The 20458-nt window shown below is 38.0% G+C and overlaps 1 protein-coding gene across 10 annotated transcripts in view; it reads right to left on the bottom strand.

Moving 5' to 3' along the window:
- LOC143021026 (MSL complex subunit 3-like) overlaps positions 1-19267 on the bottom strand; it is a 48882-nt gene extending 29615 nt beyond the window's left edge. For 3 of the 10 annotated variants that reach the window (XM_076178194.1, XM_076178188.1, XM_076178198.1), the window contains exons 1-3: positions 18935-19267; positions 13710-13902; positions 12688-12797 (exon numbers count right to left, since the gene is read on the bottom strand). In XM_076178194.1, the coding sequence (XP_076034309.1) occupies positions 12688-12797; positions 13710-13822 (223 nt within the window). In that variant the 5' untranslated portion in view covers positions 13823-13902; positions 18935-19267. Of the gene's footprint in view, positions 1-12687; positions 12798-13709; positions 13903-16875; positions 16896-18934 lie in introns of those variants that run through there. The other 7 variants (XM_076178196.1, XM_076178191.1, XM_076178197.1 and 4 more) reach the window with 5 other exon arrangements.
- Between the last annotated feature and the right edge of the window lie 1191 nt (positions 19268-20458).

The following is a 20458-nucleotide window of genomic DNA, read 5'->3' as shown; positions in this document are numbered from 1 at the left end:
TCACTTACTGAGATGGGTATCGTAAGAGAAAATTCACCTCCACAAATGCAAGTCCACAAACGTGCACCCTTACCTTCCACTACTGCATATCCACAAACTCCGTCACTTTTGCTGTTTTGCAAATGCAAATCTGCAACCCCAGACTGATTGTTTACCTTTCAACAGCACTCAAAATACTTCATAAAACAGATACGAACATTCCTTCCGATCACATCATCCTCTCATCTTTTCACAATCTCTCTCCATTCACTCCTACCTTTAGCACTCTTACCTGCTTGACATTCTGTGTACACAAAGTCCATTCTGCCCCCATTTTCAATCTTCCCCTCAGGCTTATTCTATCAACTTCTTTTCATGCTTTTTTGTTTAGTCCCTCATTCATTCTTTTTATATGTCCAAACCTTCATTCTGTCTCCAAAGTCTACATGTTGAGATTAACAAGAACCACCGACAAATTCAATTCTTTCACTATAGGGAGACTCCTGTCAGTGGTTCTAGCTAATCTCTACATGGAGACTTTGGAGACCGACCAGTACATTTGAGTAATGGGTAGAGACACCAAGTGGTTTAGGTATGTAGGTGAAATCCTTGTAATAATGTCAGAGAATGCAAATGTTAATTATAAAATCAGGAAATTCACAGCATTTGCAAAAACATCCAATTCACTGTTTAAATGATGGCAAACTCCCTTTCCTAGACACAGTGATACAGAGGAGGGATGGAAGGATTAAATTCTCTGTATACACAGAGTTGACTTTGTTCACTTCTTCTCCGCACATAGTGAATGAGTTAAGAAAAGTGTCCTCATAGGGTTCTTTCTATGCAGGATTGTGGGAGAGACATAGGGACTGCTGCAGAACATTAACCTCTTCAATACAAGTCAAATTCTCACATGCAGCATTGGATGCCTGAGGTATGATTGAGGTATCACAATATTCACATTATAAAATATAAAGTCGCTACTGTATTATTCATTCTCTTTTACTGAGTAATAATAAACACAGAAAACGTGATCAAACCAATTCACAGAATTCAGGGGTCACTCAGCTACAACTACAAAATAAATATAATCAAGACACTGACATCGGCGTCCTTGTATACCCACTCACGCCTCATGATGCCTACGTAAACGTCATTGTATGGAAGAGATTAAAGTGGCTTTTCACTATATGAATGGAGAGGTGATGCTGGTAGCATAATCAGAACCATGCTGATCTCATATTCATTTAGTTGTGGGTTTGAATTCCGCAATTTTCTCTGATTCCCAGAAGTGACTGTTACCTGTCTCAACAGTACAGGCACATAGGACAAAGGTGATGACTTCAGCCAGTTACACACCTCCTGGTGTAGGTTCCTCACCATATGAAAAAACATATAGAAACCTTGATCTATCCAAGACTAGAATATACACCAGTGGTATTGTCCCTACACAGCTTGAAGAAAGTAAGCAAAATCGAGAGACTACAAAGGACAACAACCAAACTGGTTACCACCCTTCAAGGTAAATTTTATGGGGAGAGACTAAAAGCACTGGGTCTACCAATCTTGAAAGACTGAAGAACCAGAGGTGATAAGATTACAGTATTCTTTCAAGTTTCTTTATATTCTTTTTGGTACTGGATGACCATAGTGTTGCAGCATACTCCAGTCTAGGCCTTATTAGTGTGACTAGTATTTTTTTAACCATTTGTTGGTCTAAATAGGTAAAAACCATTTTTATTGATCTTGGCAAGTTGTAGGATTCTCTGACAATTTTGTTTATTTGTTTATCGAGGGACAAGTCATCTGAGATAATTACTCCCAGGCCTTTTTCAGATCCCATTTTTTTCACTTCCTTTATTCCAATTGTATATTGTCCTGATATTCTTTTTTTTTACCTTTTCCCAACTCCATTATGCTACATTTCTTAATGTTGAAATCTACTTCCCACTTCTGACTCCATTTCCAAACCTTGTTTAGGTCTCTGTAGTGATTCACAATCCATTTCGGTTTTCACTTTCCTCAACAACTTAGCATTGTCTGCAAAGAAGCTCATGTAACATTCCACATCTTTATCCATGTCATTCACATAAGTAGCGAACATTATTAGAGCCAATTCTGACCCCTGTGGAACTCTACTAATCACCTCCTTCCAACCTGAACATTTTTCTTTGAGCACTATCATTTTTCTACCATGCAGGAAATTCTCCATCCAGTTTAGTAGGTTACCTTGTATCCCTCCCATGTTTTCCAGTTTAAATAATTTTTTGTGCAGTACTCTGCCAAAGGCTTTTTGTAAGTCTAGGAGAGCACAATCAGCTCATCCATCCCTTTCTTGTATTACATCTATTAGTCTTAAGTAGAAACAGATTAAATTTGTAGCTCATGATCTTCCCTGTCTGAATCCAAATTGTCTCGAGTTTAATATATTTTCTTCCAGGTGATTTGCCCATCTATTCTTGATAATTTTTTCACATATTTTGGTTACAGTACTTGTGAGGAAGACTGGTCTGTAATTAGTTGTTTCTTTTTTATTTCCTCCTTTATATACTGGTACAATGTTGTGTGTGTGTATAAAACAGTAATGATTTGCAATAGAAATCATTATCAGATTTGCATAAACCACACTATAAAACAATGATGATTAATTTCTAACATTCTTTGTTAGGCAGGGGGACCTCAACAGAAATTCATAAATCAAAAAAGGGGAAGGCTGAGGAAACAAGAGGAAAAGAAAAAATGAGAAGAGAGAAAGAGGATATTCATGTTTACTCCTGACTTCTACTAAGCTAAGAGTCATTCAGGATCATCATCATGGGGTCATATGATGTCTGTGTGAAAAAAAGAAATAATTTACTCTGATTTATTTTTTCATTTTTTACCATAAATTTCATTATAGCACCAGAAAACTCTGTATGACAATATAGGATGGACTGCATGTTATGGACAACAGCCACAAAGGAGGATATTGAACTGGAGAAGAGTGACATGATCACCAAGTGGTAAATTCAAACTGCTCATTACCCTTGCCAATCATGCTTGAGGGCTGTATGGCAATATGGAGCTCTAGATATAGGAGGGACTACTGTACACACACTCTAAAATATCATTACGCACTCAGTACAACACAGACTGACATCAAGGTCAAATCCCTTGATAAAAAGCAACAAATCTTGGTATTCCTGAATGTGTTTGGTGGGGCTTCCCTTGCCCAAATCAAGTGAGAGTGCCCCTTAAACAAAATAGTAGAATTTGAGCTGGCACAGTAACATCCATTTCATCCCCAATACTCCACTCCCATTCACCAACCCTCCCTCCCTTTTTCTTGACTCCTCTTGTATTTTCCTTTGATTGTTTTTAATCATACATTACCATTTTTTCACATACATCCTACACACAATATTAAGGATGGTTATGGCAGTTTTAGGTCAAATCCTAGGGCACAACCTATACTCGCTACCATTCAATACATGGGCAAAAACAGTAAGCTTTAAAATATCACACACAAGTGAATAGTTAATTTAATCCATTTAGGACAATATGACAAACTCCTGTATTATTGCTAGAAATTCACTATAGACTATTCACTATATGACTATTCACTAAAGACTATTCACTATATGACTATTCATGTTGGTATCCCTGTGGATGTTGGTGGGGCTCCACTTGCCTGAATCAAGTGAGCGGAACTCATAAACAAAGTAGTAGAATTTGCAAGGGCACAGAAACACAGGTGAAGCCTTAGTATAACAAATAAAGTGATCTGTGGTATAGCAGTATAATAATGTCTTGTTTGGATAATGAAATTATGCTTTAAAACACCTCACACACTGACACCCTTATCAGCCCTGCTGAGACTCCCACATTGTTACGAAGGATTACAAAGGCGGAGCATGCCAACAGGAGATCTTTTGGTCCATAATTAGGTTGGATGCAAAAAAAAATATAGTAATGATAAAAAAATAAGAAAATAAAAAATAAGTAAAATAAAATTAAAATTATAACAATATAATAATAAATAAAATAAATAAATGCATAGGTATAGTCAAATAATAAACAGTTAAATAATAAATAATAATAAATTGAGATAAATAATCATAAATGAAAATCAAGCAAATAATAAATAAACAGACAAATAATAACAAATATGAAACTCCCCAGACCCTACAGTAATGATACTTTTTTTGAGTGTGTGTACATGTAAAGTAGGATGGTTACATTCCTGAGACTTCATAAGTGTTTCTTGGTCAAGAAAATTAAAATTATTTTTTTCTATCACAAAAATATTTTATCTAAAAATATATGCTATTTGTACTGTCACACACATTGTCACAGGCATATCCTTAATTCATTACTTATGTGTGGCAAATTAAACACTTAACAAGATGGGTGTGATGGGGGTTGCTGGGCCAAAATGGAAATAAGCGTACATGCTTTTTGTGTTATCCTCGGGAATTTGCATTTATTATTCCGAACTATGTATTCTTGTCATTATTTGCACTTCATGTATATTGATTCATTGCCAAATAAAGTCTATCTATCTATTCAGTTAAGTATTTGTATTTTATTAATATTTGTAGACCTTGGAATCTTGGAAAGATGGGTAGAGTATTTTAGAGCATTGTTGAATTTGGAGGAGGATAGGGAGGTACTAGTTGTGGCAGTGATAGAGGCTAAGAAAATGATAGCAATGTGAGAAGAAAATGACAGGAATATAAGAAAATATTAGGTACAAAGAACACTGAGGCTGACTGAGGGGTGATTGTGCCTACAACACTGTATGGGGTAAAGATTTGGAATTTGGGAGGCTGAATGGAGAAGCTTAAATGTATTTACCTTGTATCTTATGGGAAGGGGAGCTATGATTGAGGTGTCCTGTCTTTGTATCTCATAGTATCTAGTTTGCTCTTAAATTCGTCTATAGTTTTTGTACACACTATGGTTTTATCCAGTCTGTTCCAGATATCCACCACTCTGAGTGGAAACCTGTTTTTTTTCCAGGTTTCTTCTATAACTATCCATTTTGAGTTTCTTTTAATGTCACCTTTTATTTTGCTTACCCCAATATAGTAAGTCCTTTTTATCAAAGAATTCTGTGCCTTTCATGATTCTGTAAATGATCAAAAGGTCACCTCTTTTTCTTATTTGTTCCAAAGTCGGTAATTTCAATTTAGCCAGTCTCTCCTCATATGACAGGTTTGAAAGTGTTGGGGCCATTTTCCTGGCTGCTCTGGATTCGTTCAATTTTCTTTATATTCTTTTTGGTACTGGGTGACCAGTGTTGCAGCATACTCTAGTCTAGGCCTTTTTTGTATTAGTATTTTTTTAACCATTTCCTTATCTAAATAGGTAAAACCACTTTTATTGATCTTGGTAAGTTGTCAAATTCTCTGACAACTTTTATCTGTTTATCAGAGGACATGTCATTTGAGATAATTACTCCCAGGGCTTTTTCAGATTTCACTTTCTTTTCCTTTGTTCCAATTTTATATTAACCTGATATTCTTTTTTTTATTTTTTCCCAACTCCACTTCTTAATGTTGAAGTCTACTTCCCACTTTAGTATCATCTACAAAGAAGCTCATGTAACAATTCACTTCTTCATCCATGTCATTCACATAAATAGCAAACATTATTGGAGTCAATACCGATCCCTGTGGAACTCCACTAATCACCTCCCTACCTGAACTCTTTTCTCTGACCACTACTCTCATTTTTCTGCCATGCAAGAAATCCTCCATCCAGTTTAGTAATTTACCTTGTATCCCTATGTTTTCCAGTTTTTCTTCATAATTTTTTTGTGTGGTACTTTGTTGAAGGCTTTTTGTAAATCTAGGAAGGCACAATCAGCCCATCCATACCCCTCTTGTATTATATCTATTAGTCTTGAGTAAAAACAGATTAAGTTTGTGGCACATGATCTTCCCAGTCTGAATCCAAATTGTCTCAGGTTTATTACATCTTCTTCCAGGTGTTTTATCCATCTATTCTTGATCATTTTTTCACAAATTTTGGCTACAGTGCTTGTAAGAGAGACCAATCTGTAATTTGTTGGTTCTTGTTTCCTCCTTTATATATTGGTACAATAGTGACAGAGTTTGGGAAAGTGTGTGAGGGAAGGAAGTTGAAGATAAATGTGGGTAGAGGTAAGGTGATGAGATGTACTAGGGGTGAGAGTGGCAGCGGGCTGGAAGTGAGTGTTAAGGGAGAAAGACTGGAGGAAGTGGATAGTTTTAGATACTTGGGTGCAAATGTGGTAGGAAAGGGAGGAGTGGACGTGGAGTGTGGATTGGGAGAGGTGGGTAAATGCCTTGGTGGATTGGAGAGTGTAGTGAGAGGTAGACATTTGGGTATGGATGCTAGGAAGAGATTGTATGAAGGAGTGATTGTGCCTGCAGCATTGTGTGGGGCGGAAGCGTGGAACATAAGAGAGGAGGAGAGGAGTTTGAATGTGTTTGAGATGAGGTGCCTGAGGGGTGATGGGGGTTGCTGGGCTGGATAGAGTGAGAAATGGGGAGGAGGGGAGGAGAACGAGGGTGGAAAGGGAGTTGGGAGATAGGGTGGATGAAGGAGTGTTGGGATGGTTTGGACACATGGAAGGAATGAGTGGGAAGGGACTGTTGGGGGAGGTGTGGAGGGTGGATGTGGAAGGAGCGAACATGGGGGGTCGACCTAGGATGGGATGGATGGATGGGGTGATGGGGGCTTTGGGGAGGAGGGGAGTGTCTGTTGAGGCAGGACGGAAGAGGACAGAAGACGGGGGTGAATGGAGAATGGTTGTGTGTGGACGATGTTGTGATGCGTGAGGTGGAGTGGGTAGGGGATGGGGGATGCAGCCCGAAAGGATTTCTCCCTATCTCCTCCTTTTCTGCATGAGGGGGACGGAGAGGGGGGGGGGGGTCGCCGGTTTGATGAAGCGGCCTTGCTGTGGATGTGCTGTGTCTTGCAACACTGTTACTGACCCGGGGCAGTGGACAGGATGCAGGGATGACCCGTCATCCAGGAGGTGCCAGGATGGGAGGGAGGGTGGAGGGGAGTGGAGTGTGATAGGGATTGAATAGGTGAGAGTGGTTTTTATGCCTTTGTTTTTTGGCCACCTCCCTTACAAGGGGGAAAAAAGCCTTTGGTATATGTATGTATATTTACCTAGTTGTATTTTACGGGAAGGGGAGCTATGTTCGTGATGTCCCACCTTTGTATCTCAGTGTCTAGTTTGCTCTTAAATTCATGAATGGTTTTTGCACACATTATTTTTCGTCCAGTTTGTCCCAAGTGTCCACCACTCTATGTGGAAAAATGTTCTTCTTCAGATCTCTTCTATAACTATGTTTTTTGAGTTTCTTTCCATGTCCTCTTGTGTTTCTCTTGTCCCAATTTAACAAGTCCTCTCTATCGAGTATTTCTGTGCCCTTCATGATTCTATAGATGATCAGTAGGTCACCTCTCTCTCTTCTTTGCTCCAAAGTCAGTAACTCCAATTTAGCCAGTCTCTCCTCATGTGACAAGTTTGAAAGTGTAGGAGCCATTTTTGTGCCTGCTCTCTGGATTCTTTCAATTTTCTTTATATTCTTTATGGTACTGGGTGACCACAATATTGCCACATATTCTAGTCTAGGCCTTATCAGTGTGACTAATATTTTTTTAATCATTTCTTCTTCCAAATATGTAAATGCCACTTTTATTGATCTTAGCAAGTTATAGGATTCTCTGACAATTCTGTGTATTTGTTTATCAGAGGACAAGTCGTTTGAAATAATTACTCCCAGATCTTTTTCAGACCCCACTTTCTTTACCTCCTTAGTTCCAATTTTATATTGTCCTGATATTCTATTTTTACTTTTTCCAAACTATTATGCTACACTTCTTAATACTGAAGTCCACTTCCCATTTCTGACTCCCCTTCCAAACCTTATTCAGGTCTTCCTGTAGCGATTCTCATGACAACTGAACCCAAAAAGCTGTACTTTTCAACAGCACAGCGGCAAAGAAATTCACAGGAAGAGTCAACTCATTGCAATTAGTGGGTATTTTTGACCGACTTCATGGTTTCAGGGACCACAAGTGCTGATGGATACTCTGAGACACTGAAAAAGCTCAGAGGGGCGATTCAGAACCAAAGAAGAGGAATGTTGAGCAAAGGCATAAGCATTATCCACAACAATGGTCACCCCCACATTGTCTGTCAATCCATTGCTTTCCTGCAACACTTTGGATGGAACATTTTCACCCATCCACCCACCCACCTTATAGTCTGTATTTGGCACCCAGTGACTACCACCTGTTCCATAAGTTTAAAGAACATTTGGCCAGAACGTAATTCAGCAATGATGACGAGGTGAAAGATGAGGTGCATTGCTTTCTCAACAACATGGCAGCAAGCTGATATGACATGGGCATACAAAAACTGCCACAGCAGTTACAAAAATGCATTAACTAAAATGGCGATTATGTAGAAAAATAGATTAATGTTCCAGCTTTAAAATGATGTAAACATTATTGACAATAAACATTGTGATTTCTAAATATTTTGGAGACTATATTTTTGGGATGACCCTTGTAGACAGGTAGTATATATCTATATACATATATAAATATATATAGAGAGGATATATAAATAAAAGAGAGGAAGAGAGGAGGAGTTTGAATGTGTCTGAGATGAGGTGTCTGAGAAGTATGATAGGGGTTACTAAGCTGGATAGAGTGAGAAATGAGGAAGTGAGGAGAACAGGGGTAGAAAGGGAGCTGGGAGATAGGGTGGATGAAAGTCTTGGGATGGTTTGGACACATGGAAAGAATGAGTGAAGAAAGATTAGTAAAAGAGGTGTGGAAGACAGAGGTGGAAGGAGTGAACATGAGGGGGCAACCTAGGATGAGATGGATGGATGGGGTAAAAGGGGCATAGGGAAAGAGAGGAATGTCTGTTGAGGGGAATGTCTGTTGAGGAAGGACAGGAGAGGACAGAGGATAGGGGTGAATGGAGAATGGTTGTGTATGGATGATGCTGTGATACATGAGAGGGAGTGGGTGGGGATGGGAGGTAAGGGAGTATGTGTGAAAAATAAATTGACACAGCCCAAAGGGATTTCTCCCCATCTTCTCCTTTTCTGCATGAGGGAACAGAGATGGGGAGTCGTCAATTTAATGAAGCAGCCTTGCTGTGGATGTGCTGTGTCTTGCAACATAGCTTTTGACCCAGGGAAGTGGGTGAGATGCATGACCCATCATCCAGAAGGTGCCAAGATAAGAGGGAGGGAAGGGGGTAGATGGGAGTGGAGTATGTTGGGGATGGTAAGGTTGGGAGTGGTTTTTATGGCTTTGTTTTTTGGTTACCTCCCTTATATGGGGGAAAAACCTTTGGTATATGTATGGTATGTATATATAAATATATACATATATATGTGTGTATATGTGCTTATTAGCACATATACACGGGTACATGTGTTCACTTATGCAAAGTAGACCACTTGGAAAAAAGAAAGAAGAAAGAAACTAACGAAGCAGAGCGCTTTCGTATATTACACCTTCAGTGCAATAAGTACTTGTTGCACTGAAGATGTAATATACGAAAGCACTCTGCTTCGTTAGTTTCATTTTTCCAAGTGGTCTACTTTGCATATATATACATATATATACATATATATATATTTATATATATGCATGTTGAATTAAATACGACAGCATTCTGACAGTTGTTCAACTTTTTCTTAAGGTTTTCTATTTTGCTTATCAACTTTTTTCCAGTTGTAGGGTGAGCTAATACAAGATCTCCATAGTATTCCATTTAATAATATCGAGCTTTCATCTTCAAACTAGAAAAAAGTTGATAAAACAAATAGAAAACATTAAGAAAAAGTTGAACAACTGTCAGAATGCTGTCGTATTTAATTCAACATGCATCAAAGAAAACCTGCTTCCTTACTTCACGAATATATATATATATATATATATATATATATATATATATATATATATATATATATATATGTATATATATATATATATATATATGTTGAGACATTCTGACAGGTTGATGTAAGCGGAATAGGAAACACAGGAGTCTTAGTCTTGAGTTTATTCCTGACTAGTTTCGCAGGTATGCTTTTTTCATTCATTGATATATATATACATATATATATATATATAAATATATACATATATATATATGTATATGTATATGTATATGTATATATATATATAATAGACATTTTTGGAATGGATGCTAAGAGAAGACTTTATGGAGTGATTGTGCTGACAGCACTGTATGGGGCAGAAATATGGAACATAAGAGAGGAAGAGAGGAGTTTGAATATGTTTGAGATGAGGTGCCTGAGAAGTACAATAGGAGTTACTAGGCTGGATAGAGTGAAAAACAAGGAGAACAGGGGTGGAAAGGGAGTTGGGAGATAGGGTTGATGAAATAGTATTGGGATGGTTTGGACACATGGAAAGAATGAGTGAAGAAAGATTAGTAAAAGAGGTGTGGAAGACAGAGGTGGAAGGAGTGAACATGAGAGGGCAACCAAGGATGAGATGGATGGATGGGGTAAAAGAGGCACTGGGAAAGAAGGTAATGTCTGTTGAGGAAGGACAGGAGAAGACAGAAGATAGGAGTGAATGGAGAATGGTTGTGTATGGATGATGCTGGGATGCATGGAAGAGAATGGAGTATGGGATGGGAGGGTAAGGGAGTATGTGTGAAGCTGCCTTGCTGTGGATGTGCTGTCTTGCTACACTGCTTCTGACCCAGGGCAGTGAGAACAATGCAGGGATGACCTGTCATTCAGGAGGAACCAAGATAAGACGAAGGGAGGGGAGTGAATGGGAGTGGAGTATGTGAGGATAGAATGGGTGGGAGTGGATTTTAAGCCTTTGCTTTTTGTCCACCACCCTCTCCCATGTGTACTTATGCTTGACTTTCTTCCTCAAAAATGTGTTAGCATCAATTCTCTAAACACATCTCCACCATCAACTCTCCACTACAATTTTTTTTCCTGAAACTCCATACTTTCCAACCACTCCAACTATTGCTTTATCTCCTACTCTAGTATTGAGATCTCCAAAAAAAAACTACATTGACATATCTACCTAAATCCTCTATACATTCATTTAAATCTATCCAAAACCCTCCCTTTCCTCTACACTCTTTTCACTACCAGGCCCATATGCACTTACAAAGACCCACATCTCCCTTCCCAGTTTCACCTACATCCACATTAACCTTGAAGAAACCTCCTTCCACTCCACCACACACTTAACTATCTCTTCACTTACTAGTATAGCCACCCCTTCTCTCCCTTGTTTTCTCTTTACTCCCAACACCCTCCCCACTACACTCCCAAACTCTAACTTACCCTTTTCTTTCAACTTAAGTTTCACTCAATACCAATATATTCATATTTCTTCTCACAAACATATTGCCTATCTCTTCCCTTTTACTCTCCTCTGTACCACACCTATGCACATTAAAAGACCCAAACCTTAGGGTTCTGGCTGGCAAACTCCTCCCAGACAATCTTCTGCCTTTCCTTTATTTAGGAATGTCCCCTTTGGGGCTATAGAGAGCAGGGTGCCTAGGCCTATCCTCCGTCCAATTTAGTCACCTTTTACGACACAAGTGGGAATACTCAGTGGCAGTATTCTTTCTCCCCTACTACAGGGCCCAGTAAAAATGGAAAATGCGCACTCAAAGAAGTGGTACAGAACAGTAATACGAGTGGGGGGGACAGCATAACAGAGAGACAGTCCCAATATAATAAAGTAGCATGATTTCTCCATGTGTAGAGATTCCCTCTAGCACAGACAAAATTACAAGTGGCTCTGGTCCGTAGAGGTGCCCCATATAGACCCTAAAGTATCAGCTGCATGCTACAGAGTGGAATTTTACCTCACAGTAACATGCAGCCAATACACCACACGAGATATATTTTAAATATGCCTATTATTTGTGGGGATTAGGGGAATGAAAATTACAGAAATAATGAAAAACCACAAATGTCTGTGATACACAACTCTTGCAGTTACCACAATTCTCTTACAAAATGAGCCACTGGATTTGTTTTCACTCATACATAACTCTTATTCACACACAAGTTTCTTGAATTAGGTCACTAATAACAGTGAATGTTGGTAACAAGGACACTGAGAACTACACGAGCCCTGCAAGTGGGCTGGTGAAACAAATCAGAGAGGAAGCACAAATGTGAGATGCTCCACCTAGGTTGTGGTGGGAAGATGTTGCTACACAATTTTCATGAATGTGTGAATCCACAAATAGCGAATCAGCAAATAGTGGGGTTCTAGTGGCATGCATCTGGAGATATCTATAATCATCACTATAGTTCAACCCCTATGAGCTTTCCATATAGATATTATGTTATCTACTAATAGCTGCTACTTGCCCTAGCAGTCTAACCACACAGGGCAAAGGGGATGGCTTTGGTTGCAACTAAGCACCTCTTGCAATGAGTTCCTCATTTTTTTTACTTCAAAATATTGAATGAAATATATCTCCATTAAAAAGTGGATGCAACAAGTAACAAATGGCCACCAACGAAATATGTTTTCAAGCAAATACCCATATAACTGAGAAAATGATATCCCCCCCCAAAAAAAAAAATTGCACAAAACCATATCTATCATCAGAATGACCCTAGATAAAAAAAAAATTAAAATACTACTATGTGTTAAAGATTTTTCAAATACACTTACAGTCTGATCTGTGCTTTCTCTGCCAACTGTCTCTGAAGATCTCTATTTTCATCTGTTTCTTTAAGGACAAGATCTTCTGCAACACAGCGGTCCCAGGAAGCATTCCATCCCTGAAATGCAAAACTGACATAAATCAATCAATCAAATGTCTCGGTTCTCTCTTACAGAAGATACAGTTCTCACCATAATAGTTCTATGAAAAAACATTCCCCTAATCAAACATATTAACTTTTGAAAACCAAGTCAATCAATCCATTAACCCAAGTCCCTTTGTAAGAGACTCGTAGTTCCAAGATAACTGACAACAGCCACCACATTTACCTAGTTGTATCTTACAGAAAAGGAAACTATGTATATATGCATGCATGTATGTATGTGTGTGTGTGTGTGTGTATATATATATATATATATATATATATATATATATATATATATATATATATATATATATATGTAAAATCATTCTAACTGTCATCCCCGGATCCGAACCGAGACTCGTGAAATAACAGAGCCCACGCTCAAACAAATAAGCTAGCAGGCCTATAAAATTCTCCAACCTGGGAGTTAATCTACTCCTAAGGAACTACGCCAACTGCTTTATAGGCCCCCTAGCTCAATTGGTAGAGAAATGGCTCTGTGATTTCACAAGTCTCGGTTCAAATCCTGGGACCACAGTCAGAATTATTTTATTGACATCACCGTTACTGGTGATTCTATTCAGATATATATATATATATATATATATATATATACATTCATATATACATATATATACATATATATTTATACATATATCTATATATATATATATATATATATATATATATATACATATATATATATATATATATATATATATAACAATACAACAAAGATGAAACTATTCTGGGAAAAATACACAGCAAATGTGGAGTAAAACCAAGAAAATACATAGCACCAATATATCATATTCCCAAAATGAACAACAATTACCAGAGACACATCTGAAAATCATATGAGTATGATGAACAGTGTTCTCTTACCTGGAAGTGAATGAGATATTCAACTTGTTTGCGTCCTTTGTTGTCCTTATTGTGGACCACCTCCAGTACTTTCGAATCATACAACACTTTGGCTTTGGTTGGGTCTGGTTCATAGCACAATACTTTTTCTCCTTCTGAAAATTTAACTCGAACACCTCTTGTAGAGACCATGATCAAATTGTCTTCTAGTCAACTGAAAAGATAAAAATCATGTCTTAAATATTGTATTTACTCTAAGTCCTGGTTCCTTTCTGCAGGAGATCTGTGGACCTAATGTGTTTAGTGACAGCTCTTTGTTGCCTCCTCCCCCACCCTACCCCGTCACTCAAGGATGTCTGTACAATCAACTCGCCATTACTGTAGGTGACTGATGTCATAAGACAGCTACAATTATGGAAACTAAAATCATTATAGAACTTAATCAATGGGGAAAATTCCAGATGCACCAACACCCCTAAATTTTGTCTGATATTTGTCCTTCATGTCTTCTCCAAGCTGTGGAGGTATATTCTAGGGTGGTTCTTATGAACTGTTTGCAAATGGTTATTGGAATTTCTTTTTGTTGTCCTAAGTTGGTGCTAATAATGGTTTTTAATATAATTGTTGCTTTGCTGACTGTCAGGTCCTTGATATGTGGGTTTAATGTCATATGAGTATCAGAATTTCTGGGTTCCTTCCTAATGTAAGGGTTTGGTCGTCTAATTTTACCTTATTATTTTTTTTTTTTTATTCATAATTGTCTGGAGTGAACAATTTTGCTGTTGATTTCAGGGGTGAATTTCCCATTCTATTACTGTTTAGCCATTGTTCCACTTTCTTCAAATAGACTTGGGTGTTCTTTACTGCTATTTTATATCTACACTGCAGAGTTATCATTGTCAAGTCATCTGCACACAAGAAAACATCAGTGTTCAGTTCTGATTCAGGAGTTGGTAGATCACTCACAAAGAGGTTGAACAGTAAAAGTGAGAGTACTGCATCTTAAGTAACTCCCTTGTATAGTTTTTTGTACCTGAGATTTGGTTGTTTTAGATTACTCTGGATTACTGTAGGTAACTGATGCTATAAAGTTGGTTATCCAGTTCTTGTAATTTTTATGGATATCTGTCTCAATGATCTTTTTGGAGAGTATGTGTCTGGTGATGTGTGATGTAATAAGGTGGAAGGGTGGTGTGGCTTTAGCATAGAACTATGTACCTATCATTTTCATGTGATGTTCTATGGGGAGGATTTTAGTTCTGAAAGCGTCCAACTGGGGTGGTTTTGGTGCATCATATTATAATTCTGCTTTACTATGTAGTTTCTAAGCTGTTTGTTTGTCTTGCTGATGGTTAGGAACCATTTTGTGGAAGCATAGCCCAGGGTGATTCTTATGAGCTGCCAGAAGATAATTATGTTTCTTTCTGTTGTGATGGATTTCAGCAGGTTTACTTTCTTGTCAATTTTCACTGTCAAATCTTGATATGTGGGCCAAAGGTCATATGAGTATTAAATGTGAAGCCTAAAGTTTTAGTATTCTTTTTCAATGGTTTTGGCCATTTAGTTTTACTCTAAAAAATTTCGTCATGACTGGAATGAAGAATGATACTATTCATTTCTAGAGTTAGGATTCTATTTAGTTATTTCTGTGCCATTGCTCTAGTTTCTTAATATAGGCTGAGTGTTTCTGGTTGCAATTTTGTAGTTACTAAGCTGGGTTATCATTGTTACATCACCTGCATAAAAGAGCACTTTGGTTTAAAGTTCTGGTTCTGGGGTCGGGAATCACTTGTGACGAGATTGAATAGCATAGGTGAGAGTACTGCACCCTGAGGGACTTCACCATATAGTTTTTTTGTTATAAATTTTTTGTTGTTTTGAGTTATTCTTCCCTGTCTTCCTGTTATGATGTTGATTAACCACTTCTTGTCATTATGAACATATGCCCCAATAATCTTTTGGATAGTATGTCTTGGGACTATGTCAAATGCCTTATGTCAATGGTTGCCATAACCATTCTTTTTGATGTGGCTTTCTTTTCTAATCCGTCTAGCATTTGTGAGATGTTTGTAAGCAGGGTGCTGGAGTGGCTCTCTAAATCCATGTTAGTTAGGGGAATTAGGGAATTTTGTTTTGCCATACTTTATCATGTCTGTAATTTTTAAAGCATGTGGCCACATGAATAACAAGATAATCAAGGTATGATACACTATCAATAACTTGGAGCTCGATATGAGCTCAAAATGCACTGAACTGCCTCATAGCTTGAGTTGTCGGTCAAGTCAGCATATCCAGGGCACACCGGAAATTATAATTAAAAGGTGATCCACCATCTTTGTTCCAGTGCAAACTGCTTGGTTGGTACAAAAACCAGGACTTTATTGCTGACACCTAGAAATTGTCCCATTTCTCACATTGGGTCACATTGTCTTTCATGTTTCAGAATAATTAGACTTGACATGCTTAAAGTTCGGTGGATTGTGTATCAATATTTCATTTCATCAACAGGCATTGCATAAAGCTGTTCTGAGAGACTAAAAATTTGGCTAAAAGTAAGACATCATCATGTTCTATGTAGAGCCACAAGACATTTAAAAGCATAAAAAATAACCAGTTATCACAGTGTTGTTAATAAGTGGTGCCGGTCACCGGTCACCTGTCGGCAGTTTGACACAGAGTTTATCTATTGCCAGAGAAAAACTTATTTCTTTCGTGAGTGACAACAACATATATGATGTAGCAGAAATAATTTTCACCACAAAAACAAGCATTATGTCAATTCATAAGCTACTTATCAGTCATTATGAATTGTCAGTCAAAATATGTTACTTGTCAGTCCTCGTCAGTCTTCAGTATGATCCCCACAAATGATTTATTAACTGACTGGCTCGAACATAAGAAAAGTCAATACTAGGAGCATTGGTAAATTTTCAGAAATGCACACCTACTCGATATAGCATTAGAAAATTAAATATTAATTTTGTAAATCATAATACATCCATGTAATACACCCTTTTCTTGGCAGAAATCAATAACAGAAAATGTTGCTAAAAGCAATACACTTATGAACAGAGCCACAGAGGCTGCTTGAGATGCAATCTTTGTTTTGATAGATGTAGTGGTCAAAGAAATTAAAGTATAATAAATTTGTTTATTCTAACCTAACCTACATTTAGCACTGCAATACCTGAAATTCTATAGATCATCAGGGTCGTTACTGCCATCAGGGATGTTGACAGCCAGTTTTGGTATCCAATCAGACTGCTGAGTGTATGGGAGTTGCATAGCTTTAACGTCTTACCTGGCAACTTTTTTATGAGGAAACATTTCATTTTAGGGCAATTTTTTTTGTATTGTTTTATTTATAGTATTTTTTACACTGCTTCTGACCCAGGGCAGTGGACAAGGTGCAGGGATGACCCGTCATTCAGGAGGTGCTAAGATAAGAGGGAGGGTGGAGGGGTGTGGAGTGTATTCAGGGGTGGAATGGGTGGGATTGATTTTGTGCCTTTTTCTTTTTGACTACCCCCCTTGTGAGGGGGAAAAAGCCTTGGTAAATGTATGTATGTACCAATATTTTACTTGAATTCTTTTTTTAAGATACCATTTACGGCAAAAACAAGCTAACTCATCTTCCCTCTTTTATTGTCTTTTTCCTAACTTTAGAATCAAGAGTAAAGGGAAATTAGACACTTACTTTTGCTCTTTTTTTATATCTTATTCTATAACTGATAATCCAGGATTTCCAGTGAATGGAAAGCATGGTGGTGGGGAAAGCATGCTTTGTCCCGACACATGTTGATACCAATGTCATAAATCATCCTCCTCCTCACTTGAGAGAGAATAGCCATCATCAGACAATCTTGCACTCTCATCTGATGTATCTAAGCTTTTAAGAACATAACATAAGAACATAAGAATAAAGGAGACTGCAAAAGACCATAAGGCCTACACTAGGCAGCTCTGTATCCATCACCACCTGTCATCCCCATCCATAAAGTTGTCTAATCGTTTTTTAAAACAACTGATAGTTTCAGCGCTTACTACATGGTTACTAAGTTTATTCCATTCATCGACCACCCTATTAGTAAACCAATTCTTGCCTATTTCCTTCTTAAATCTAAATTTGTGCAGTTTATACCCAATGAAACTTCATATTCATTCTCATCTTCTGAGCTCGACATCTGGGCATAATTCATAAAAAAAAGAGTATATGCACAAAAGCAATGAGTTTGCTTCATTTGACTGATACCTCATTACTAACAAATGCATCCCAAGACAGAAGAGACACAGCTACCAAACGTATGATTCACAGAGTATACTCGTTGACAGCTGAGAATGGCCCTAATTCAACAATTATACTAGTCTGTGTCTGTTTTTGAAACATAATGATTGGACGAGTTTACTCCTCGCACTCTGAAAAAGAAAAATTGGGTGAAGACGAGTTTACTCATCCATCCTGGGTAAGGGGTTAGGAAATACATGAATCTCAGCTCCATAGCACTGTCTTAAAATAAATGTACAGAGCAAGGTACCAACGAAAGTATTGAGGGCATTTTGACAAATCCTATGGTCACAGCTTCATCTCATTAATAATTGGAATGAGCTGCCAGAATGGGTGGTAAATGCAGACACAGTCAAAAATTTTGAGGCAAAGCTAGACAAATTCTAGAAGGAACAAGAGCAAATATATAATTATAGAGCACAAATTAACACTGCACACAGCCAGCACCAACATCATACTAGAAATCAGGCTGCCACACTGGAGTCACAGGCCACATGAGGCCTCTTCCAGTAAAATGTCAACTGTAATCAACTGTAATTTGGTAGTGTATTTCCTTTTAACAGGACTAAACAAACAAAATGGCATCCCAATCCTATGATCGTAGCTTCGATCGGTAGTGTATTTGCCTTAAGTAATTTTTTTCTATTTATCCCACCATGAAAAATGTATATCACATTGATGTATTATAATTTAAATTTACAAAATTAATATTTAATTTTCTAATGCTATTTTGTGTAGGTGCGCACTTCTGAAAAAATACCCTGACTTTCAAATATAATCATGTAGGAGAGCATTCATTTTTAATTCTAAACATGTATTCATTATTCATACACTAAATTATTTAAATACCAATATTTCAGTGTGCAACAACAGTAATAATAATAATTATCAAATATTCGTCAGTCCAATATTTCATTGTACAACATAAACCACTCATAATAATTCAACAATATATTCTTACCCAAATCAAACTGTAACAGCTGCATTTCCTAATAGGCCTGGACCCTTTCGAAAAATCTGAGGCATTAAACTATAATAATAATGTTCAAATTTTTCACGTAAATAAAACTGATACACACAAAACTATTCTCATATCATATATTACTAAGTTTTAATTCCATACATCACTTCTGTATTGTGGTCTACCTTATCACGAAACAGTAATTTTGATTAATGATGACGAAATGTGGTTGTAATCCTGCCAATACTGTATTTTAAACAAAGGGACTCAAAATAGACACATTCTGTAGTCCCACATTGATGTTTGTATCTGGTACAGCAAACTCGCTCAATAGCAGGCGCGTTTGTATTGATTTGTGATTGATAAAAAAATAGATCTTGAACATGAAGGATAGAGCAGATGCGTACGCTTAGTAGTTTATAACAAGTAAATATGTCATAAAATACAATATAACGGTCATACTAGCAAAAATATGTTGTTGTTTTTACTATAAAAAATAAACATAGGTTTATTTTTTATTGCCATGTGAATTTGTAGATAAACCGCCCGTAGATCTACAATCGTAGACGCCTCCCTTATTTGGAGTCTTTTACGTAGGGTCTCGTTTACAAAATCATCGCCAGTATGACACCTCACGAACTGGTTCAGCTCTCGGAAATCCAACACCGGTCGCACTTTATTCTTAGTTAACTGTACCACTGCCATCAGAGGCAAGATTCCACCCTCCACCGGCTCCTCCCAGGGACTCTGAATTCTCTCATCAATTAACCGCTTTACTTCGATGTCGAAGCCATCCCTCACCCCTTCTCCGAGTCTGTAGCAGTCGACTTGGTTCTTCAATAGAGGTGAACCTTTTTCAGGTACCAAATTACCTCCCACTTCTAAGCCACCAAATTTCGCCCGGAAGTCTTTGTCCTCAATCGTACAAGGCGCCGCATTCTCGTCAAAGTCGAGTTTCACGGCGACACTGCCCTTCATGGTCCTCATTGTCATTCCTACGTCCATTTCCGGCCTCAGACGGCTCCTTCCTCTCCCTTCCGTACTTGAGTCGCGTATCGCCCCAATCCTCACGTGTCCGACGACAAACGTGACCTCTTCAAGCTGTGCAATTGCATTCATTCCTAGCACCACGTCAATTCCCTCTCTGACCATTCTAATAACAAGCACTCAGTCGTATCGGAATCCCCTCCACCGTCATTTCAACTTCCTGGTCGCCCTCGCATTTTGTCTCCCTTCCGTCAACTGTTCTCAGAGCCATATCCTCCTGTCTGAATGCTTTAAGCAAGTCGGCCGTTACAATCGTGGTTGAACAGCCGGAATCTACTAGTGCTCTTGCGTGTCTTCCTATCAACCAGACATTTACAATCGGCATACAGTTGAATAGCGTCCTTACGTTTCTATGGCGCCCGCTTGCGTAGCAGCCGCCGCTCGTCCGTTTCCCTGCTCGCAGTGTCGAGCAATACGTCCGGGTTCATTGCATTCGTAACAGATGGACTCCGTCTCCTTACAATTACTCGCGAAGTG

The sequence above is a fragment of the Oratosquilla oratoria genome, chromosome 41 (genome assembly GCF_046742065.1).
Source record: "Oratosquilla oratoria isolate Oo_2021 chromosome 41, ASM4674206v1, whole genome shotgun sequence".
Classification (NCBI taxonomy): Eukaryota; Metazoa; Arthropoda; class Malacostraca; order Stomatopoda; family Squillidae; genus Oratosquilla; species Oratosquilla oratoria.
The sequence above is the reverse complement of the archived record's forward strand: the minus strand, read 5'-3'. Positions and strand labels throughout refer to the sequence as shown.